Source organism: Triturus cristatus, chromosome 3_1 (assembly GCF_964204655.1).
Source record: "Triturus cristatus chromosome 3_1, aTriCri1.1, whole genome shotgun sequence".
Taxonomy (NCBI): domain Eukaryota; kingdom Metazoa; phylum Chordata; class Amphibia; order Caudata; family Salamandridae; genus Triturus; species Triturus cristatus.
This window is the reverse complement of record NC_140583.1, coordinates 829088822-829114095: the sequence shown is the minus strand read 5'-3', so window position 1 is coordinate 829114095 and position 25274 is coordinate 829088822. Positions and strand designations below refer to the sequence as shown.

Below are 25274 nucleotides of genomic sequence, written 5' to 3'. Positions count from 1 at the left end.
ACTTTATCACCAACAGTGCGATAGCAATATATGATGGTTGGACCTGATATCCTTGGAGGGGTTTTCCGCCAACTTTTTGTCTTCAATTCTCCATTTTGCTGACTTCAGGACTATACACAGTTTACCATTGTTAACTAGTGCTAGAGTGCTAGTGATCTCTTGTTTAAGCATGGTAAAATTGGCTTACATCCAATTGGCCTAATTAATTTACTGATAAGTCCTTAGTAAAGTAGTACTGCCTATACCCAGGGTCTGTAAATTAAATGCTACTAGTGGTCCGGCAGCACTGGTTGTGCCACCCACTGAAGCAGCTTTTGACATATGTCTCAGGCATGCCATTACAGCCTGTGTGTACAGTTTAAACTGCCATTTCGATCTGGCAAAACAAACCTTTTCCTAGGCCTAAACATTCCTTTTTATACACACAAGTCACTCCTGGGGTGTGCCTTAACATCCCAGTGGGCAGGGTGCAGTGTATCTATAAAGTTGGACATGTCTATTGTAGGGCCTACTTCTCCCATAGGTTAACATTGAATTACCTTATATAATTTTATAAGTGCTAACGTTCAGTTGGGAGCAAGTAGGAATGTCGGGTTTGATGTCTAGAGAATTGTACTTTAAAACCCTCTTTAATGGTAAAATTGGATTTTAAGTCATAATTCTCAAAATGACACTTTTAGAAAGTTAGCATTTTGTGTCCTAACCATTTGATGCCTGCAGCCTGTATCCTGGGTCACATGACTAGGTGTCGCTCACAGTTGGTCTTTGTGTATTGCTCCCAGATAGTGAGACATAGGGGGAATAGGTGTTGGCAGGATGGTCCCTCTCTGACTTGATGAGGGGGAAGAACTGACCCCTATAACACTTGCACATCAAAAAGGCTTTGCCTGAGCACACCCACAAAGGGTTTGACACTAGTCTTTTGTGACCCCAGACAAACTGGGGCAGGGCAGAGAGGAAGGGACTTTCAAGAACCTGTGTGGGTGGAAGCCTCTAGAAACTTTTTCTACTTCAACGTGGTAACAAGGTATACATAATGGACCCGTAGACCCAACTCTTCAGTACACCTCTGAATCTGTGCAAGAATCAGAAGGACTGAACCTGGTCTGCAAGACAAACTGCTACTCTGTTGCCCTGCTGCCTGTGTGAGAAGGACTGGACCTATATGTTGAACCCAGGACTACCAGAGTGACTGCAACGGCTAGTTGGCTGGCCTCCTGATTGGAGCCTCAGGGACAGAAAAGACTCCAACTACCTTGAACCCAACACCTGGGCTCTGTTGGCTGTGAGTCCTAACCCACCAACCAAGTGGTGCCTCTGCAGTTCTGGACCCTTGGTGGTGATTTGGATAAAAACTACTCTTAGAACTGAGGGAAGACCAGGACCAACCTACTTGTCTATTCACCCAAGGAGCATCACCAGTTAGCCTCACTTCGAAGTAGCTCCCAATTCGTTCTTCTCCCCAGCATCAAATCCGGTTCAGCGGTTCTTCGCCAAAGGGGTATGCGGCCTCGTAGAACTCCCATCAGCTACAGCCTCCAGCCTTGTCACAATGGAGATTTTTCAACTTCTAAAAACAGACTAAGTCCTAACAAAAATATCTTCACCGTGTCCAGCGGTTGGCCGACAACAACTCCTCCTCCTCGGTCACCGCCTGCAGCCTAGCCCCGTTGAACGTCTACCTTTTTAGAAACTTTTTTTACCAATATTTTAAGTTTCTTTATTAGTTCACTAACCTAACCCTATTATCATATATAATATATATGTGTGTGTGTGTATACATTTCTAAGTATTTTTACATAATTTCATACATTTTGTTTTAATATTTGTTCATGTATAGTTTATATACACACAAACACACAACATAATATCGCTATTATTATGAGGACTGGCCATTGACTTTAACGAAGTGTGCATTTACTATTCTAACTCCACGTGCACTTTGATAGTAGGGTAGGTTATAAAGTGGACCGAGGCAAATATAACCATGCTCTAAGGGGCTTATTTACAAGGCCATTGCGCCACAGGTGCGTCACTTTTATTGTCGCACCGGCATCCCAAACGAGCTTCCCCATATTTACAAGGCCATGTAAAGTCACCCAGCGTGACTTTTCATGGCCGTGTAAATTTGTTTCCCTTTTATGTATAACTCTGTGTGAAGGGGCTTTCCATGGGTGTTGCTGTGGGTGTTCTTACGCATCATCCCTGGAACTTGACACATTTTCACATTTACAACATTTTGTAAACCTAGGAATGCGTCAGAATCCTATGCCTTCAGGGGAGTCGTAAGGAAGCTCAACGAGGAGAAAGACTTTTATTTATCCTTGTTATTTCCTCTTTCTATGTGTGCTGCATTCTGCCCTTCCTGCACAAAAACAGTCATCCCTTCAGCACAGAGGCACCCTTGCAAAATGATGCAAGGGTGTCTGCTCTGGTGCACGGCTGCTGTTTGTGTGCTGGCGCAGGGGAGAAGTGCAGGAATGCACTGTATCTTGTAGATATGGTGCATTTTGCCCTATTTATTTTGACACATGGCAGCCAGCAGGAAGCCTTACTGTGCTGCCATGTGTCAAAATATTGCAAATGAGGCCCTAAGTTTTTTGATGCACTTGCTTGAAAGAATCTAACTGATCTGGTCCTCACAGCTTGACACACACACTCTCTCTCTCTTCCCCACACACAGTGGCACTTGCCACAGGGTAGTTTTAGTTAGGTTAGCTGTTCCATAGCAAATATGTTTTTGTGTTGTTAAAACATTTGGCACAGTTTCATGAATTTCAACGAAACATTCCAAAAAAGTGCTCTTTTTTCCCCTAGTTTGTGCATGCATTTTCCATCGACTTCTTGAGGTAGGGCTACAGCAAAAACTGCTGAACAGAATTACACCAAATTTGGCAGAAAGGTAGTTCTTGGTAAACAGATTGTGCATTTGGTTTAAATCCGTTCAGTAGTTTTTGAGAAATTAAGGTTAAAAAATAATTCTCTATCTGGAAGGTCGGGTCCATGAAAGGCTCAGAGAGTCTTGCTGTGGTGGCAATTTGAAATTAGAGTGCTCTAATTGGCCTAGGGAGCTTTTTTTTGCCTTGGGTCATCTCGATCCCATGTGTGTCAAACTCCTGTGCTTTGATTGGCTGCCAGCAAAATTGATGGTAGATCAAGATATTAAATCATGAAGCAATGCTCCCTCCTGCAACATGCAAGGAGCAGGCTGGGGCTGTGCAGGCCCTAGGGCTCCCCCTGCGGCCCCCATCATCTGCATGCTTTTTAAAAAAGAGGCCTGGAGATGAGGTTCCTGGGGCAGAAATAGGCTGAGGGAGGGAGGGGCCACGTGGCCCTGTCCCCTTTTAAAAAAACAGTCCACGGTGCTCCCTATTAATTGCATTTGACCCCGCTCCTTCCACATTAGTAGTATGCAACGCTGTTCCTACCAATTTCCAGGCTGATGGACAGTGTGCTTCCTTTACAATTGCTTTTGGTTGTGAGTGGTGGGAGGTTAGCCACAGGGTCTGGACTGTTTCATGGCCCTGCGGCAAACCCCCCAAAGGCAGACAACCCCACGTTGTACACAGTCTTTTGTTGCACGCAGCGTGGGGTTGGCTGCAGGGGCTGGCATGCAGCCAGGCCCTGCATCCAACTTCACACAGGCAGCCACCCGGAAGCAACCAATCCCATGCCGTGCATGGTCTTTGGGCATGTGTGGTGTAGGGTTAGCAGCAGGGTCTGTCTTACAGCTGTGCTCAGTTTCTTACTCCCCCAGGCAGCCAATCTCATGCTTCACACAGTGTTTGGCTGTGCACAGTGGCATGTTGGCCATAGGGCTTGGCCTGCAGCCAGGCCTGTGTCCAAACCCCTGGCTGGTAACTGACCCTACACAGTCTTTGGAGTGCACAGCATAGGATTGGCCATCGGGCCCTGGGGACCCCATCCCCTGGGGCAAAACTTATATATTAAGGAGACGGGGCATGCAGCCCATTCCCCTCAAATAGCCCCAGGGATCCCATCCCTGGGGCCAGTTTGAATGAAAAGTGGAGGGGGCCACGAGGCCCCCTTCGGCAAGCCTTCTAGACCCCATCCCCTGGGCCCAATATCTAAGGGGAGGTGATCATGCAGCCCCCTCCCTGAGTCCTATTAAGCCCTGGGGATCCCATCCCCTGGGGCCATACCAATAAAAAAGGGGATGGGGGCCATGTGCCCCCCCATCCCTGAGCCCTATTAGGCCCTGGGGACTCCATTCCCCAAGGTCTTATGTATTTTAAAGGGGGTCCACGTGGCCCCCCCTTCCCAAACCTCATTAGGCCCTGTGGACCCCATCCCACAGGGCCTCAAGTATTTTAAAGGGGAGGAGGGCCACCAAGCCCCATCCCCAAGTTTCATTAGGCTTTGGGGACCTCATCTCCCAGGGTCCTTTTTTTTTTACAAAGAGGAGGGGGAAGCGTATCCTACTCCCCAAGCATTATTAGATCATGGGGACCCTGACCCCCCCCCCGGGAATTTTTTTTAAATGGGAGGGGGACTGCGTGGCCCCCCTGCCTGAGCCTTATTAGACCCATGGGACCCCATCCCCCAGGGCCACTAATTAAGTTAAAGCCCCCACTCCCCAAGCCTTACAAAAGGCTCTGGGGACCCCATTTAAAGAGGAAGGGGAACACCTGCTTCCCCTCCCCAAGCCTTTTTTAGCACCAGGGCCAGCCTTTAATGTGGGTGGATGCCGACCCAGGGCACCTACCATACACTCGTTGTGGGCCGCTAGGGGAGCCACCGGGCACCTGTGGCCTCCAGCATAGCTCCCACTCAGAGGGAGTAGCTATTTATGCTTCTCCCTCCGGGCGGGAGCAATCTCTTGATCTGTTTCTCTGCCCGCATCAGTGCGGGCAGGAAAACAAATCAAAAGTGTGCTCCCAGCTGGCGGGAGCCTTTTCAAAGCTCCCACCTGCTGGGAGCAGACTTTGTATTTGCTCCCATTTGGCGGGATTTTTCAAAATGCTCCCACCAGGTGGGGAAAACACAGGTTTCCCCCCCGCTCCGGTGCGGGCAAGGAAACTTATGTGTCCCGACGGTGGACTTGGATCTGAGCTGAGCAGAGCAAGTAAGCAGGCCCAGGGAATAGGTCCCTGTGGCTATTAACGGGCCCCCTCCCTTTGTCTAAGGTAAGTGGACCTGGGGGCTGGGGTCCTCAGGGCCTTTTAAAGGCTCAGGGATGAGGGGCCACGCTGCCCCTTCTCCTATTTCAGCTCCGCGGTGGGCTCCCTGGGACCTTTAATGGGGAGGGGAGGGCCCCCTGTTCTAAATTATTAGATTGGGCCATGGGGGATGGGGTCCCCGAGATGAAAAATGGCCTAGGGAGGGGAGCCGCATTCCCGCTCCCCTTATGGAATATAGCCCTAGGGGTGGGTTTCCCAGGGCCAATAATGCCATGGGGAGAGGGGCTGCATGCCCCCTCCAATTAAATAACAATTGAGCCCCAGGAGGGGGCTTTCCAGGGCCTATAAATAAAGAATGCGGCCCCAGCTGCTATTTCTTTTCCTACCCCATGGGAGTTCTGCAAGATTGCGTCCAAAATTGATATTTTTGTATTTTGTTCCGAAGGGGGGGGTTCCCCTGGGTCCCCCCCATGGGGCCTAGAATGGGCAGGGTACCCCTATATACATTTTTTTTTTACTTCTGTACAGTAGACTAAGGCCCCGAGTCCTGTAATGGCTGCCAGCATCATTTTTCTGATGTTGCTGGCAGCCAATCAGAGCATTCGCTCCCACGAGAATCTGACTTTCACTGGAGCGAATTGGCGCAAGGGAAAAACCCTCCTTGGCCCACTTAGAATGAATAAATTGACACTTCCGCGAGAGTCTCTCGATATATATATATATATATATATATATTCACCAAAAGTGCCTCTCCAGACAAGGACGCTACTCCGTAGTCAGTTACGTTCAAACAGAACCTTTAATTTCGGAAAATTGCAAATTACGACTGTTTTCCCAAATCCCCGACGCGGGAGATTGCGTGCACTGTGGGTATAAAGAGTTGTGGCAGTACCGTGTTTTGCCATTTGTTGCCCCATGAGGAAGAGGCTCGTTAGCTTCGAAACGCGTCGGGGATTTGGGAAAACAGTCGTAATTTGCAATTTTCCGAAATTAAAGGTTCTGTTTGAACGTAACTGACTACGGAGTAGCGTCCTTGTCTGGAGAGGCACTTTTGGTGAATATATATATATATATATATATATATATATATATATATATATATATATATATATATATATATATTACCTACTGGCAGGCGCCAGTAGGTAGTTATAGTTAGGACCTATTTTCCATAGGAAATCTGCAACATTCTATTTGGAATAACGTTGGCACCGATTAACGAATCTTCGCGAAATTTTCCAAACTTTTGGCCAGCTCTGGTCCGCTCCTATCCTGAAAATTTCACAATGATTCGTCAAGCGGGGGCCGAGAAAAAAGGGGGGTCCCAAAACGCGTTTTCCCCATGCATTTTCCCATAGGACCTGTTGACGTAGCTACAGCCCGAACTGCTGAACGGAATTACACCAAATTTGGCAAAGAGGTAGTCCTCAGTTCAGACTCGTGCCTTTTGCTTAAATGGTGTAAATCCGTTCAGTAGTTCCTGAGAAAATTAGAGTTAAAAAGATAGATATATCTGGGCGGAGCCTAACCACACATCTCATCGTGAGATCTGATTGGCTGTCAGTACTTCATCCAAGAAGTGTTGGCAGCCATCTTGGGACCAATATACATGATAGCACCTCATTAAAAAGCATTGCAGTTAATAGAAGGTTTTAAGACTTTAGTTACATTATAAATCTGTTGTATACCTAGTTGGATGATGTATACTGTTTTAAGCTCAATCTAATTGGTGGACACATCCTACGTCATTTGGAACTCTGAATCCGTATTTAACACACGTCACAGTTACAGCGTGTCATTCTTCTTCCCACTGGCTGTTCATTGACTTCCACTTACTACCAGCTGTTTGTGGGCTTTCGTAATCACAATAAATACTTGGTGATATTCCGTGTGTATGGTGTATTATTTCTGGCGACGAGGATGGGATACGAACCCACGCTTGATGGTACCATACTCATTTTAGGAATTGTGGTGTGTTCTAAGGTGATTTTACCATGTGAAAAAGCCTTCTGCTGTGATCTCATGAATCATGTTTGAGAGAAAACTATTTTCTCATGCTTTTCCCACAGAGGTTTGGAAGGTGATCTATAAGCTAAACTGAGAGCATATTTTCTGTAAATTCACATTATCTTTCTCAGTCATGTGAGAATGAAGTCTGATATTCTCAGTAAAACATGTACATCCAACAAGGGCAGAGGCTGTCAGTTGATTCCTTTGTGTTCTACTGCAGCTTCCCAGAGTGTTCTAAAGAACAACTAGAGCGCTAACAGTCCTACTTATGACAAACGTATTGCACACCTGAAGCCATCTTGATTGGAATAAAGTGGTAACTCTTAAAACATCTAATTTAAAAAGGAACAAAATGAGGGGGTTCATTTTGCCATAGAAAGTATGATTAGTGCTGCAGAAAGAAAAATTAGGGCACATTTTGAGTGACTTCTCAAATCCTCTTCTATTTCATTAAAAAATTCTGACATGCAGACTGAAACATGCACTTTCAATACCAGCAGCAGACTTCCCTGGTGAGCAGTAGCTTTACTACAGTGATCTAATGAGCAACTAGAGTGCTAACATTCTGAATTTATGGCAAATGTGTGACACATCTGAATGCCTTCTTGATGGAATCAAAGTAAAAAACTGAAAGTATTTCCTACTGAGGAGACTGTAGTAAAAGAGGAAATTAGGAAACTTCATAACAAATAAGTCTCCCAAAATGGCCGCCAGAGATAAAAGAGCCCAAATGTAGCCCAAATATCACCCAGATGTAGCCCAAGTATAGCCCAATGACAGAATGTCCCAGAGTGTTCTAACGAACAACTAGAGCGCTAACAGTCTTACTTATGACAAAAGTATGGCACACCTGAAGCCATCTTGATTGGAATAAACTGGTAACACTTAAAACATTTAATTTAAAAAGGAACACAATGAGGGGGTTCATTTTGCCATAGAAATTATGATGAGTGCTGAAGAAAGAAAAATTAGGGCACATTTTGAGTTACTTCTCAAATCCTCTTCTATTTCATTAAAAAATTCTGACATGCAGACTGAAACATGCACTTTTAACAAATAAATCTCCCACGATGGCCACCAGAGACAAAAGAGCCCAAATGCAGCACAAATATCACCCAGATGTAGCCCACATGTAGCCCAATGACAGAAGTGTGCAAAACACTTGTTTTTTGTGTATTTGCAGTTTTATATAGTGCAGACTTGTCAGGTATTGGAGTGCTTTACATGAGCATTGGTTACATCACGCAAGATCAAATTCATTTTGGTTGTAGACATGGGGAGATTAAGTGATTTGACCAGAATCACAAAATGTTGAGCTGAAGCAGAAACTCCAACCTGGTTCCCCAGTTGCAAAGTCTGCAGCTCTGGAAGTAACATCACATCCTCTCCCCTAAGTGCAACATTTAATCAAGTGGTCAACTGGATAAAAAAACATAAAGATTACAAATAATTTAAAAGTTCTTTGTCGCTATTTGAAAACTCAGAAAATATGTCCTCATTTTAGTTTTTTAGAGCACTAACCATAATTTTAATGCAAATAAGACCCTCTCATATATGTAATTTCTAAAGGAAATGCTCTAGGTATTACAGTTTTGATTACATCAAGATGACGCCAGGCGTTCCACACTTTTGTAATAAATATAGAATGTTAGCAATCTAGTTGTTCATTGGGATACTGTTGAGAGGCAGAGGCCAGGGACACGGACTCTGAAAATGGAAGGCAGGTAGGAGAGTGCAGAGGAAACAATTTGACCACACTGGGCAGGCAGGAAGGGCAGTGGCAGCACAACAGACTATGGAGGGCAGTGGAAAGGGGGGCAGGGGCAACAAACCAACAATACAGGACTGGCAAGAGAGGCTGTGGCAATATAATAGACCATTGTGGGCAGAAGTTAGAGGCTGTGGTAGTACAACCATACATGCCAACAGACCCGTTTCAGCCAGGAAACGTCCAATGTTTTTAAGCTCAAATGGGCTTTATTTGATCTGTCTCCTGTCTAGAATCTCCTCTTTTTCAATGTAACTCAAAGGGGAAAATCAATACCCCAGTTTTTTTTCAAAATCTCCCTCTTACCAAGTACAAAATGTTCGCAAGTATGGTACATTGGATCATGGTAGGCAGGAGGAATTGGGGTAGGGACATGGACTCGGATAACAGAGGACAGGAGGGACATGGAGAGGTGCACCAAACTGACCCTACAAGGCAGGCATCAGGGTTTGCAGCAGTTCAATACACCACACAGGGCATGCGGGACGGGAGTGCAGCACAACAATCCATAGAAAGCAATAGGGAGGGGACAGGACCATGCACATGGACAACAGAGAACAGAGGGGAAAGAGGCAATGGTACCTAGCTGACCATAATGGACAGACAGGAGAGAAAGCTGCAGCATAACTGTTGGAAGGCGGACCCCGAGGAGTCGGCGAGACCACCAAGGGGGGCCCTCACACTGTACGAAGTAGCCGAGCGCTGCCGAGAAGTCTCCTGAGAGATCCTTCTCCTATCACGTACTAGCACAGTAACACCACCACACAGGACTCAAGGAGGTTGTCTCAAGACAAGCAATTCTTTATCAGCAATAAGAAGGTTACGAGGTCAATATTTACACGAAGGGATCGAGGGATCCACCAAAAGTCTCAGTGTCTCTTTGGAAGGGTAGGGGTAGCGGGACAGTCTTTGGCATGAGTGCGGTACGAGGGTACCTGGGGCCCAGTTCTTATCCTCAAGCTGGAGGACCTCCGGATCTCGGAGGGGTCGAGCCGCGACGGCATCAGCAGGGCTCCGGCGTACAGTTCGTGGAGAGCCGCGATCCAATCAGCAGGGCTCTCCAGATGGTTTCTGCTCAGCTCGAGCCGCGACGTCGTCAGCAGGGCTCCGAGGGAGGTTTCAGCGAGGTTGGGCCGCGACAGCGTCAGCAGGGCTCCGATGTTCCAGGTGGCTTCAAAGTGTTCACAAGAAGGAGCCGCGACGCAGTCAGCAGGGCTCGTGATGGTTCCGACAAGAGTTCTTCAGCAGGGCTCTCGACTCCGGGATACAACTGCCGATCTGCGGCGGGGTCGCCCCAGATATAGGTCTGGAGCCCTTTGATGTCCGGACCCAGGCGCCCGGGGGGGCGGAGAGGCCGGGTGGAGGTGGCCAGACGCCCAGCAGGAGAGGCGCCAGGCCCAAGGGAGTTGCAGGGCGATCACACCTCGGGAGGGGAGGACAGTTGGGGGTCCCATCGATACTGTCCTCCGCCGGGGGCGATGAATGGTTCCTGCGGCACCCCCTGGCCAGTTCGTGGTGCCTCGATGTTGGGGCTTCGCTGGGGTCGAGGCCGGGTTGAGCGGGGTCGCGCTGGCTGGTGCACAAAGTCACGTGGATGCCAGCAAGGTGGCGGAGCCACGAGGGGTATGCGACCTCGTGCAGCTCAGGATGAAGGGCCTCGGTGCAGTTCAGAAGGGTGGCCCGTGAAGGCCGAGGCGGGGAGCGGGCACAATCCACGGGGTTAAGGACCACGCCACGAGGCCGGGTCCAACAGGCGTCCCCCCCAGCCGAAGGCATGGAGAGTCACCCATCTCCTTGGGGATTCTCCTCGTCAAGGCGGAAGAAGCGGGACAGGCCGTCGGCGTTGGCGTGGTCATTGCCGGGCCGGTGTTCAACGTCAAAGTCCATCCCTTGTAGCGAGATGGACCACCGCAGCAGCTTGGGGTTCACGCCCCGCATTTGCATTAACCACCGCAGGGGCCGGTGGTCGGTCTGGACCCGGAAGTGGGTACCGAAGAGGTAGGGCCGGAGCTTCTTGAGGGCCCACACTACAGCGAAGGCCTCACGCTCGATGGTGCTCCATCGTTGCTCCCGGGGCAGTAGCCGTCGGCTGATGAAGGCCACTGGTCGGTCGAGCCCCTTTTCATCGGCTTGGGACAGGACGGCCCCGATCCCATACTCGGAGGCGTCCGTCTGCACCACGAACTCCTTATTGTAATCAGGGGCCTGCAGCACCGGGGCAGTACACATTGCTGTCTTTAGGGTGTCGAAGGCTGCTTGGCAGCGGGGTGTCCAGTGCACCTTCTTGGGCTGTTTTTTGGACGTTAGCTCTGTGAGGGGGCCAACAATGCTCCCACAGTCCCGGATAAACCGCCGGTAGTATCCGGTGAGGCCCAGGAAGGCCCGGACAGCGGTCTGGGTAGTGGGGGGTTCCCAGGCCTGGATGGCATCTACTTTCGGTTGGAGAGGGGCCACCTGCCCGCTCCCCACTTGATGGCCCAGGTAGGTCACGGATCCGTGGCCGATCTGGCATTTGCTGGCCTTGATTGTGAGCCCGGCCCGCTGGAGGGCAGCCAGGACGGCTTTAATGTGAAGGAGGTGCTCTGCCCAGTGGTTGCTGTACACGGCAATGTCATCTAGGTAGGCCGCGCTGAAGGCCTCAAGCCCGGCCAAAACCTTGTTCACCAGTCTTTGGAAAGTGCCCGGGGCGTTCTTCATTCCGAAGGGCATCACCTGAAAGTGGTAATGCCCATCCGGGGTCGAAAAGGCGGATCTTTTTGGGCGCCGGGGGTGAGCTGGATGTGCCAGTACCCGGCGGTGAGGTCCAGCGTGCTCAAGTAGCGAGCGGCCCCTAAGCGGTCGATGAGTTCGTCGGCCCGGGGTATAGGGTGGGCGTCCGGCTTGGTCACTGCATTCAGGGCTCGGTAGTCCACGCAGAATCGTAACTCTGGGGGATGGCCGGGAGTTGCGGCCTTTAGCACTAGGACGACAGGGCTGGCCCACGGGCTGTCGGAGGGTTCGATGACCCCCAGGGCCAGCATCTTCGTTACTTCGGCCTGGATGCATGCCCGCACTCGGTCGGGTACCCGGCAGGCTCTGTGTCGCACGGGGGGGGCTCTCCCCGTTGTCGACGTCGTGGACGCACCAGTGGGTCACCCCCGGGGTGAGGGAGAAGAGGGCTGCGTAGTCCCGCAGCAGTTGCTGGCAGTCGTTGCGCTGTTCCGGAGTCAGGGAAGAGGCGAGTTGGACACCTTCGATTGATCCATCATGGACGTTGGACTGCAAGAGGTCGGGCAGGGGCTCGGAGTCGTCCTCGCCCCCCTCGTCGGTCGCCAGTAGCAGGCTCAGTTCGGTCCGGGCAAAGTGGGGTTTTAGCCTGTTAGCATGTAGGACCCGGAGGGGGTTCCGGGGGGACTCCAGGTCGACCAGGTAGGTGACGGGACTTTTCTTCTCCACTACCTTGAAGGGCCCGGTCCACTTGTCCTGGAGGGCGCCGGGTTCAACCTGGGCCGTGACCCATACTTTTTGACCTGGCTCGAATTCTATGGTAGAGGAGTTCCGATCGTACCACCGCTTCATGTCCTCCTGGCTGGCCTCGAGGTTGGCTTCGGCCATGGCTCGGAACTTGCGGGTCTGGTTTCGGAGGGTCAGGAGGTATCGGTAGACGTCAGGAGGGGCGCCTTGGGGCTTCATCTCCCAGCCCTCCTTGACCAGGCTGAGCGGTCCGCGGACCGGGTGTCCGTACAATAGTTCAAACGGGCTGAACCCCAGGGACTTCTGCGGGACCTCCCGATAGGCAAACAGGAGGCACGGCAGCAGGACATCCCATCTCCGCCTGAGCGGCTCTTCCAGGCCCTGGATCATTCCCTTTAATGTTCTGTTGAACCGCTCAACCAGTCCGTTCCCCTGAGGGTGATAGGGGGTCGTGAACTTGTATGTGACCCCGCACTGCTGCCACAGGGACCGCATGTATCTGGAAATAAAGTTCGTGCCTCTGTCGCTCACCACTTCGCGGGGAAATCCCACTCGGGAGAAGATCCCCATTAAGGCCCGGCCTACCACGGGGGCCGTTATGGTTCTTAGCGGGACCGCCTCCGGGTACCTGGTGGCGTGGTCCACGAGGACCAGGATGAAGCGGTGGCCCAGGGCGGTCTGGGGGTCCAGGGGCCCCACGATATCGATTCTGACCCGTTCGAACGGGGTGCTGACGGCTGGAAAGGGTTGGAGGGGGGCCTTGACCCGACCCCCCGTCTTCCCGCTGGCTTGGCAGGTCTGGCAGGACCGGCAGTGGTTGTCCACGTCTCTCCGCATCCGGGGCCAGTAGAAGTGGGTCACCAGACGGCTGTACGTTTTGTCTTGCCCCAAGTGTCCGGCGAGGGGCACATCATGTGCCAGGTTGAGCAGGAACTCCCGGAAGCGGAGGGGGACCACCAACACTCGGCTGGCCCCGAGTTCTGCCACTTTTTGCTCACTGTATAGCAGGCCCTCGGCCCAGTAGACCCAGTGGGTGCCGGTCTGGTCCCCGTTGGTTTGGGCGGACGCTTGTTGGCGGACCCCTTCGAGAGTGGGGCAGGACTGCTGCTCTTGTTGGAACTGCTCCCGGGTGGGGCCCCCTTCGTGTCGCCATTGTGTCAGCTCTGGTAGGGCGCACGGGGAAGCCATCTCTTCGGGGGAGGATTCACTAGGTCCAGGGTCGGTGTCCGCCTCCCCCTCGCTGCTGGCGGGAGGGGGTGCGAGCCCCTCGGGCTGGGCGGCCCTGGAGGCCGAGGATGAGCGGGGGGCCCGGGCGGTCATGGACCGGGTGATGGCGCAGGCCCAGTCGGATAGTCCCAGCATTCGGAGGTGCTCTCGTCGCTCTACTTGAGCCCAGGGGGAACTCTCCAAGTCGTTCCCCAGGAGGCAGTCGACAGGGGCGTCGTCGCGTACCGTCACCTTCAGCAGGCCCGTCACCCCTCCCCACTCGACGGGGACCAGGGCCATCTGGCACAGGCTTTCGCTGTTGTCGGCTGTCCGGACGGGGCACAGCACATTCGGTAGAATCTGTTCAGGGGTCACCAGGTGGCAGCGGACAGCGGTGACACTGGCGCCGGTGTCACGAAGGGCTTCGGCCCGTTGTCCATTGACCGTGACCTGCTGCCGGTACTTCTGGGTGTTGCTTGGGATGGGGGTGCAGGGTACCATTTCTCGGCTACCCAGGCAGACCAGGGACATGGCTGCCGGCTCCCATTCAGTGGTCCCTCGGTCGAGGGTCTCCTCTTCCTCTTCTCCTTCTCCCAGGGCGGCGGCCGCCAGCTGTCGGGGCGGGGGCCCGCCGGCCCCGTTTCTTCGGTTCAGGGGGCAGACCGGATCGCTGGCATAGTGTCCGGTTTGTTGGCAGCCGTAGCACGTTACAGGCGGCCGTGGTCCGGGTCTGGCCGGGGGCGCCCCCTTCGGGCTAGGCTCGGGGAGAGTTGTTGCTGCGGTGGCCCTCGAGGGGGGCTCCTGGGGGCCCCTGCGGGAGGGTCTCGGTTTCTGTTCGGCCCTCCCCCTCCACCGCGTTGGCGGGGAGGTCCGGTGGGGTTCCTCTGGTACTCCCCCATTGAGTTCCGGGGGACCCGGGAGTTGACCCATCGATCGGCCTCGACGGCGAGATTTCGCGGGTCAGTCATTTTGCTGTCGAGGAGGTGCTGTCTCAGTTCCACGAAGCAATTGTTGGAGAGATGTTCCCACACGATGAGGTCGACTAGCTGCCCGTAGGTGGTTACTTTGCTACCTTTGATCCACCCTTCTAGGGCCCGACTGAAAAAGTCCACATATTCCACCCAGGTGGTACCCGGGATTTTCTTGCAGTCTCTGAACCGCTGGCGGTACATTTCCGCGGTTAGCCCGTAGCGGGTGAGCAGGGCCTCCTTCATGTGATCGTAGGAGGTCATCACCTCCTCCGGCAGCTGGAGCAGTGTGTCTCGACCCTCACTCAGGAACCGCCCCCACAGGCCCGCGCCCCAGTCTTTTCGGGGCACCCGATGAGAGGTCATTACCACCTCGTAGGCCTTGAACCATTGTTGGATGTCGTCATTCTTGTAGTACTCCTTGACGACCTCTTTCGGGATATGTACCTTGGTCTCGGAAGGCGGTAGAGTGTCTCTAGTACTGGGGGCGTCAGTCCCTCCGTTCTTGGCCTTGATTTCGAGCTCCTTGAGACTGCGCTCGTGTTCAAGGGTCAGTTTCTTTTCCTCCAACTCCCGGTGTCGTCTCTTTTCCTCTATCTCCTCTTGAAGCCGTAGCTGTTCTAGGGCCAGTTTCTTTTCCGCCAGCTGGAGTTCGCCGTCCAGCCGCACTCGTGCGAGTTCTAGCTCGTGGTTCCGGACCTTCTCCCGCTCTCGTATTTCTTCTTCGGAGAGGCCGGTTTCTAGGCTCTTTCTTCCTCCGGTTGCCGGAGTCAGTGCGGTTGATGTGGTCTCAGTCAGGGGCAAGGGACCTTCTTCCTGGGAGGGGCCTGCCCCGGCCTCCAGCCATGACCTCAGAGCTTTCTGCATCTCCTCTTTGGTACCTAGGCCGGTGGTCGCAATGCCTTTGTCTTTGCAGAACTGTTTTAACTCTTTGTGCGTATATTCTTCCAGCCGTTCGGGCTGGAACTCCATCGTCGCGTTGTTTTCCTGGCTGCTCATGATTACTGTTCGTTTGGATGGGTAGCTAGTGGGTACTGGCTGGTACGTACTGCGTTCGGCTCGGATCCCGTCGCTGGCCACCAAATGTTGGAAGGCGGACCCCGAGGAGTCGGCGAGACCACCAAGGGGGGCCCTCACACTGTACGAAGTAGCCGAGCGCTGCCGAGAAGTCTCCTGAGAGATCCTTCTCCTATCACGTACTAGCACAGTAACACCACCACACAGGACTCAAGGAGGTTGTCTCAAGACAATTAATTCTTTATCAGCAATAAGAAGGTTACGAGGTCAATATTTACACGAAGGGATCGAGGGATCCACCAAAAGTCTCAGTGTCTCTTTGGAAGGGTAGGGGTAGCGGGACAGTCTTTGGCAGGAGTGCGGTACGAGGGTACCTGGGGCCCAGTTCTTATCCTCAAGCTGGAGGACCTCCGGATCTCGGAGGGGTCGAGCCGCTCCGGCGTCAGCAGGGCTCCGGCGTACAGTTCGTGGAGAGCCGCGATCCAATCAGCAGGGCTCTCCAGATGGTTTCTGCTCAGCTCGAGCCGCGACGTCGTCAGCAGGGCTCCGAGGGAGGTTTCAGCGAGGTTGGGCCGCGACAGCGTCAGCAGGGCTCCGATGTTCCAGGTGGCTTCAAAGTGTTCACAAGAAGGAGCCGCGACGCAGTCAGCAGGGCTCGTGATGGTTCCGACAAGAGTTCTTCTCCGTGGGGTCAGCCGCGATTCAATCAGCAGGGCTCTCGACTCCGGGATACAACTGCCGATCTGCGGCGGGGTCGCCCCAGATATAGGTCTGGAGCCCTTTGATGTCCGGACCCAGGCGCCCGGGGGGGCGGAGAGGCCGGGTGGAGGTGGCCAGACGCCCAGCAGGAGAGGCGCCAGGCCCAAGGGAGTTGCAGGGCGATCACACCTCGAGAGGGGAGGACAGTTGGGGGTCCCATCGATACTGTCCTCCGCCGGGGGCGATGAATGGTTCCTGCGGCACCCCCTGGCCAGTTCGTGGTGCCTCGATGTCGGGGCTTCGCTGGGGTCGAGGCCGGGTTGAGCGGGGTCGCGCTGGTTGGTGCACAAAGTCACGTGGATGCCAGCAAGATGGCGGAGCCACGAGGGGTATGCGACCTCGTGCAGCTCAGGATGAAGGGCCTCGGTGCAGTTCAGAAGGGTGGCCCGTGAAGGCCGGGGCGGGGAACGGGCACAATCCACGGGGTTAAGGACCACGCCACAAGGCCGGGTCCAACAATAACAGATCTTAAAGGGCAGGAGGGACGGATCAGGGGCATTACAATGGAACAGACAAGCCAGGAGGGAGGGAATAGGGGTCTGCACAGGGAAACAGAGGGCTGGGGGCAAGGGGGCAGGGCAGGAGCAGCAAGATGACCATGGAGGTCAGGCAGGATGGGCACTAGAAACAAGACACACCATGGAGAGCAACAGTGAGACTGATGGCATACACACAGACCATGGAGGGAAGGTGGGAGGGGGTCAGGGGCAGCTAGCCGACCACACAGGGAAGGTGGGAGGGGCCATGGCAGCACAGAAGACCATGCATGGCAAGCGGGAGGGTTAGTGGCAGCACAATGGCTATGATGGGCAAGAAGGAGGGTGCAGGGGCATGCACAAAGGACCATGGAGGATAGAAGGGAGGGTCAGGACCTGGGCACAGACAAGAGAGTTCAGGTTAAGGGGCCTCACAACAGACCGCGCGGGGCAGGCAGGAGGAGCAGTTGCAGCACAACAGACCAGGGAGGGCAGAAGGGTGTGGCAGTAAAATGGACCATGGAGGACAGGAGGAAGGGGATAGGGGCATGGCATGTGGACAGGCAGGGTGGAGGTGGCAGGGACAGGTTACAGTCATCTGACAATGCTAGGCAGGTGGGAGGGGAGTGGCAGCTCAACAGAACACTCAGAGTAGATAGGAGTGGCAGGTCCATGAAACATGGTGGGCAAAAAGGATGGAGCAGGGGCATGCACAAAGACATCGGAGGGCAGGGGGAAGGAGAATAGGGGCAGCAAGCTAAGCACAGAAGCTAAGCAGGAGGTCAATGATGGGCCATATAATTGGGAAATGGAGGGCAGGAGGAGTGGACTGGTACATCATGCTAAATGGAGGGCAGTGGCAGCACATCAGACCATGCATGGCAGGAGGCTAGTCCATGGATTCAGACAACAGAGGATAGGGAGGAGGTGGATGGGGCAGCAAGCTAACTGTTCAGAGAAGGTGGGTATTAGGAACTTTATTGTTTTTAAAATGTGTGTCTGTGCGAACTACTTGAAATATGAACAAGTATGCAGCATAATCTCATTTTTATTCAGTAAGAAGAGGACGTTTGTGACTGTGACTCCGGGCTCACTTGGCAGAAACACCCTCTGACCCTCCACCCCGCATCGCAAAATGTAATGCCCGTGAAAAGTGTAGGTGGACGCGGTGTTATATAGAACATAGTCCTGAGAGCACGATTGGAAATGAAAACTAGATATAGTATATGGTATAAACTATGCACCAAAAAGTGTGATATAAGATGAACCGGGCGTGAAATATAATATGCAATACATTGTGCGCAATGACAGATTAATTGGAGAGCGCGAGATAGCACAGGCACTAGCGCGTGCTATGCGATATGCGCCTTGGAGTGTGATATGCACAGGGCAGTGTTGTGTAACCTAACTAGTCTCTAAAGTTGTAATATAAAATATGTGCTGGGGAGTGTAACGTTGCATATGCACTGTGACAAAGATATGGATCCCAGATTGTAATATGTATGGCATAGCGCTGTACGTTATAACATAGGCATCGAGGAAGGCACGTTGGATGGGGCAATATAACCCGTGCGAAGGCAAGTGTGGCATGCCCTATTCATGGGGTGTGTTACAGTGCACATGGGCTAGAGAGTGTCATAGCATACGCACTAGCCGGTGGAATACAATACAGAGGTGTGTGGCACTCGGCGGGCACTGGTGGGTGTAACACAGCATTGGGCTCAGCCAGGAGCACGCTGTGACTCTCAAGTGAGGTTCGTCTCCTTTCCAGAGAGTAAAATAAAAAGTATTACACATCCGGCGGTGGATGTGTGTTTTATTAACCGTGAGGGGGGTTTCTTGCATAGTTTGGTCGAATTTTTGTCGAATCCCCTTTGAATGGCTTGGTGTGCGTGTGTATTAAATGTGCCCGTCAATAGCTACCCATGTTTGTATAAATAAACGACAAGGGTGTCTACTTGGAGAGTACCCACCGGCGGGGGTGCCGGGATTAGGCACGGTAGGGCGTCAGACACGTCAGAGCTTCACTAGCGGTGTAAATTCATTCCACGTGGATCCATTGTATGCATAGTCGCCTTTTAATGAATATCACGCAAATCGTCATGGTGATAGGTACATACGGTTTGTCCAGCATGTCCTAGGTGTTTCTATAAATATATTTTTTTTTAAATAATAAAAAACAAAGGCCGGCCCCGGCTGATGGGGTCCCCGGGGCCATAAGTGGCCTGAGGAGGGGGGCAACGCAGCCCCCCTCCTAAAGAATTAAAAACAAAAAAGGCCATGACCCGGGGGTTGGGGTCACCGGGGCCGATTAAGGTCTTGTGAGGGGGGCCACGCAGCCCCCTTCCAAATTTATTTTTTTCAACAAAACAAATTAGGGTGCAGGCCCTGGGGGATGGGGGCCCCAGGGCCAATAAATTAGAAAAAGAAGGGGGCCACACAGAGCTCCTTCTTAAAAAAATAAAATAAATAAAAGACCGGTATCGCACCGGAGGCCACGCCCCCTCCTTGCAGCACTCTGCAAACGCGCCCCCTGGCCAGTTGTAAGTTGGGGAATTAATTCCCCTTCAATACTGAGGGTCCCTGACGGCCAACTAGCCCAACAGGTATCTCCAGTATGTGCCAGGGAGCTGCGTTGCAGACAGGTGTTCTGAGGCCACCCCCCTTTTTACACCTCTATGCAACGCAGCTCTGTGGCGCTTACTGGAGGTACCTAGTGGGCTAGTTTGACCCTAGGGACCCTTAGGATTCAAGGGGACTTAATCTCTCAACTTAGAATTGCCACAGGGCGCGTTTACACATTGGTGAAGGGAGGGGACGGGGCCTGAGGTAACGTGTGCAAGCAAGCCCTGTGGCGCATTTTAAGTTGGGGAAATAATTCCCTTTCAACCCTGAGGGACCCTAGGGGCCAACTAGCCCACCAGGTAATTCCAGTAAGCGCCACTGCTCTGCGTTGCAGAGAGGTGGTGCAGGCCGTGCCCCTTTTTACACCTCTCTGCAATGGCGCTTACTGGACGTACCTAGTGGGCTATTTTGCCCCTAGGGACCCTCAGGATTCAAGGGGACTTAATCTCCCAACTTAAAACGGCCACAGGGCGTGTTTACACAGTGGGAAAGGGAGGGGACGGGGCCTGAGGTGACGTGTGCAAACACGCCCTATGGCGCGTCTTAAGTTAGGGAAATAATTCCCCTTCAATCCTGAGGGCCCCTGGGGGCTAACTAGCCCACCAGGTGCTTCCAGTAAGCGCCACTGAGCTGCGTTGCAGAGAGGTGGTCCAGGCCGTGCCACTTTTTACACCTCTCTGCAACGCAGCTCTGTGGCGCTTACTGGAGGTACCTATTGGTCTAGTTGGAACCTAGGGACCCTCAGGATTCAAGGGGACTTAATCTCCCAACGGCCACAGGGCGTGTTTATACAGTGAGGAAGGGAGGGGACGGAGCCTGAGGTGACGTGTGCAATCACTCTCTGTGGCGCGTTTTAAGAGGTTGTTTTAATCCCCTGCCCTATCATATACTAGGGGCTTACAGAGTAGGTCATGCTAATCACAGGGGGACCCCAACGCATGGTGTTCCTTAGTGTATGTAGGTGTTTTCCCTGTATTCTGAGTGTCTTTTAACATAGCACTGGCTCTAGGACTGGTTAGCCAGACTCAGTTACCACCAGTATCCGTCTGAAAAAGTTGAGGGTACAGGATGATTTTGCAACAAGGCTTCTTTCTGCCCTTCTGTTTGTTTTTTCTGCACGTTATCCTTCTTCCTGCACTTTTCTTCGTCTTTGAGGACTTCTGTTGCTCCTTTCTGCATTTCTTTTTTTCTTTCTGTGTGTTTTTTCTTCTTTCTTCACATGTCCTATCTCTGTAGGCATAGTTAGAAATTAGCATTTAAAAAACCTTTGAAATTCACTCAAAAAACCATAGGTTTCAGGCATGTTATAGTTAGGAATTAGCATTTAAAAAACCTTAGAAATTCACTGAAAAAACCATAGGTTTCAGGGGCGTTATAGTTAGCTGGACTTTTCACTCGTACAAAACCATTGAAATTCCTCCGTTATAGTTAGTTCAGCTAACTATAACTCGCGCGCCCGCAATGCACTGCTGATGACGTCACATATTACATCACTCATGACATGATCAGTGACATCACTCATGACATCACTGATGACACCTCAAATGACATCACTGATGACATCACTGATGACATCATCCTTGTGATAGAGTGGCAGACCTCCTCTCCCCCTAATATAACCTTTGATACACACATTCAAAAATAGAAACTAAAATTTTCAAAACAATGGACATACCAATACCAGTTACAACAACCTAATTAGTAATTCTAAGATCCACATACACATCCACTCATTCACCAACAGTCCTATACAGTCATTCATACATGTACTCACTCATCATATGTACTCATACACCTATACATCCTGTTACACAACGCCACTCATCCATAGAGTTACTCACACACATAGTCACTCATGCTAATAAAGAATCAAACATCCATTTACTTGCATATACAGTTATACACACACCACCACACTTACTTCTACAGAAACTTACACATACTTAGTCTTTTAAACAATCACTTATAGAAACACATACTTATTCATACAGGAACTCTTCCAATGTCTCAATCTCACATATACTCACTTATATACACCAATAGTCACATATACTAGTTTAAAACATATGTAGTTACTCATAAAGACACTATTGAGACAATCATTCACTCACTAACACACCCATGCACACACTCATCCACCCATACAGTCCTGCACACATGTTGTCTTCAACACATACAAAGAGTGAGTCACTCATTCATGCACCTATGCACTACGTAATACCCCCCACCGAACCATACCGACACTCAGACACTCATACTGCTACTCAAAAAACCAACTAATAACCTATATAGACACTCATGTAGCTACTCACCAACCCATGCAGCCACTTATACACAAAGTGAGAGACTGATACAGATATTTACATATTTAAACATTACTCACTAAGCCATGTATTCACTAAGATACACTTAATCAGTCAGTTATACAATCAATTTTTCAAAAACAAATCATCCATTTAGACACTTATATACCCATTTTTTCTTCCATCGACCTTGAGATATACATATATAAAACATATGTAATTTTCAGAAAAACACACATTCACTGGATGATGTCATCAGTGATGTCATCAGTGATGTCATTTGAGATGTCATCAGTGATGTCATGAGTGATGTCACTGACCATGTCATGAGTGATGTAATATGTGACGTCATCAGCAGTGCATTGCGGGCGCGCGAGTTATAGTTAGCTGAACTAACTATAACAGGGGAATTTCAATGGTTTTGTACGAGTGAAAAGTCCAGCTAACTATAACGCCCCTGAAACCTATGGTTTTTTCAGTGAATATATATATATATATATATATATATATATATATATATATATATATATATATATATATATATATATATACATATATATATATATATATATATATATATATATATATTACAGCTCCACACTGCCACTCGGTAGTCATACCGGAACACAGACGACAGCACTCACGGGGGGAGAGTTCCAGAGGTAATTTATTCGGAACCCTTGGCGCTCATAACAGACGCGTTTCGGCAACTCGCCTTTCTCGATGTTAAGCTCGGAACGCCAGCATTGCCACTGTTTTAAATTCATGTTTTCGCGCTCACATTAACAATCAACATGGTAGAAGGACTAACGAACTCCTGTGATCAGGATGTCAATAATCCGCCACGTTGTGCATGCAAATGCGCACATGCCTTTTTTGTATTGCAGCGGGTGCTGCTGAGAGCACTGCCCACCGCAATACATAAAATGCGGGATGAGCCCGCCAGTGTGGTGGGCACATCCTAATTGCCCATGCGGGACCGCCGCATCCTTAGCGGGCGTTCCCATTTCCCGGGGCGCCGCCATCGTAATAGACCCGTTTTTGTTTTGAGACCCCCTTTTGAAGGATCACCCCCAAAACGTTCCATGCACAAACTAGTTAAAAGGTAGCACCTTTCTGGAAAGTGTAGTGGAGATTTGTCAAACGGGGCCAAAGTTAATAGCAACACAAAAAAGGCTTTTCCTTTGGAACACTTGGCCTAACTATAACTACTCAGTGGCGACTGCCACTGGATTATTTTTATTATATATTTTTATATCTCTCTAAAACTCTCCAAAAAAATTGTAATTTCTGATATAAACCTCCTCATACCTGAATCTTTTTCCCTTTCTTCAACATTATGTCACTATTTGCAGTGCTGTGTGGGTCGGCATAAGAGTTAAATCTGACTCTGCGGCTTGCTGTCTTATTTCCTTTCCTTACTCTTTGCTCTCAAAGATAAACACAATAATTGTATAACCACGTCATCACTCTCACACAGCCCTACTATCCTTGTTTCTCTCTAAATTATAGCGCATCTCATCTGCCTCCTAATCCAGTTTCTTTTCTTCCAGGAATATTGCTATATTAAAATGTATCCCTCATATCAGACCACCCTTTTGCACCATTCCATATTCTCTGCCTTAAAGTTTTTAGTTCTTGTCTTTAGTTCTAGATACTGGGGCTGCAAATTGCAATTGCATTCATAAATACTGATTTATTTTCACATTTATATTTAATTTATTGTTTGGATAAAAGCATCATACACTAAACAACATTACATACCTATTTATGAAACATGTTAATTCTACAAAGAACTTTTGTAAAAGACAACATTTCGATATTCTTGAAAATAGGTGATTTAAATATTTCAAATGTTAACTGGAAGAAGTTCTTGTTTTGGAGACTGCCCAATGCACGAAGACACAGATACATTTTTAATATTAAAAAAAGTTTTTTTGTACTCTTATATTTGGTACCCAAGAAATGCAAGTGTTAAAGTAGGCTAGTTTGGTATGCCTTTACATTCGCATTTCTCTGGTGAAAAGGGTTTCAAAGTTTGATTTATATATATTTAAAAAATACACTATTTGATTTAACAAAATTGCCTTGTAAATCTTGAAATAGTTCTGATTGAGATGTGAAATGAATTCATATTAATGTTTGCACCTTTTGGCAGAGCTTTGTGTTTCAACAGCATCAAAAGGAGGATTTGAAAAAGAGCCAACATCATCATTTTCATTCAGCACACTCCGGCATCACCTTTTCCACTCACGGATATTATTTCATGGTAAGAATTGGTGAAAATTAGGTTGGTTTGAAATAAAAATTGTCTTATATTAGCAGTCTTCTAGATTAAATGTAAAGTCAAATTTAGAAAATGATGTTCCTTAAGACACTTCTATTAAACATTGGAGCAACAAATTACAATGTTGCATTAAATTAAAAGCAATTCATTACAATGAAAAAAAACAATAGTTTGGCCACTGTAACTTCCTTTCACTTTAAAAAATGGTCCAGAGTTGTCAGTGGTCCATGGGATCAATGCCAACCCGTCAACAAATTTATAAAACAATTGTACTCTTTTTTTGGGTAACCAGTTTTGTTTACGGAAAATAAGTATCATTAAGAAAAGGTTTACTTGATTTAAAGTCGACCAAAGACTTGGTGGTCTGTTTACCCAGCAGGCCACCTTCCCTGTGTTGGCCAGCAAACAGAGTGAGTTGTGATTTGTGACCTACCTCATTAATATTCATAAGGTAGGCTGAATTACAACCCACTACGAATTAGAATGTTATTAACTAACCTATTAATACACAAGTCAGTTCATAAAATTCTTTACTGGTTGTAAAAATACTGCTCCCAAATTGAGACCAATTTTTTGTGACCAGTATTTCTTACGTCTGGACGTTAGCCTTTCTTGGTATTTTTGCCAAAAATTGGTATTTCCCATCATTTCAGTTATAACAGTTAAAATATTATTAATGCAATATTTGCTCAGAGCTTTGATTATCTTAGGAATCAAACCTTGGTTTGAGCCATAATTACAAGGCTGTTTGAACATTAAAGGCACAAATAAAGCCTACTTCCACTTTTATTTGAAAATGACTTACTTTCCGCAAGGGTAAAGGGTAGGTGTGAGTTCTGGTGGGAGAAATGTCTAAAATAGAGACCTCTGTGGTTGGCAGGGTGGCCTTGTAGTGGCATCGACAAGAGAGAACACTAAGTTGTAGCATGTTAAAACAAAACAGGGAAGAAGATCACACAGGTTTTGAGGAGCGTGAATAATCTCTAAAGCAGGAAAACATCAGAAAACAGAGAAAGCCATGCACTATTGGTGAGGAGAAGGGGGTAGGATCTGTAGTCTTGTAGGAAATACAGCTACATGATAGATGGAACAATAGTGGAGGTGGAAGGAGAGACAAGAATTTGCTGGAACGTTCCAACACCAATGACAATGGAAGGTAAGAGACAGAGAACAGAAGGGTGGGGCCTGTGGCTATAAATGTCAGGTTTCTAGAGATGGATACTGGCAATGAGATAAAAACCCTTCCTTACCATAGGTCGTT

General features: G+C 49.7%; 1 protein-coding gene across 2 annotated transcripts in view; it reads left to right on the top strand.

Annotated features, from left to right (window-relative positions):
- Positions 1 to 25274, top strand: part of PJVK (pejvakin) — a 151549-nt gene that overhangs the window by 117040 nt on the left and 9235 nt on the right. Inside the window, exon 5 of one of the 2 annotated variants that reach the window (XM_085645213.1) lies at positions 23885 to 23950. In XM_085645213.1, coding sequence (XP_085501339.1) covers positions 23885 to 23950 — 66 coding nt within the window. Of the gene's footprint in view, positions 1 to 23884; positions 23996 to 25274 lie in introns of both variants that reach the window. The other variant, XM_085645212.1, reaches the window with a different exon arrangement.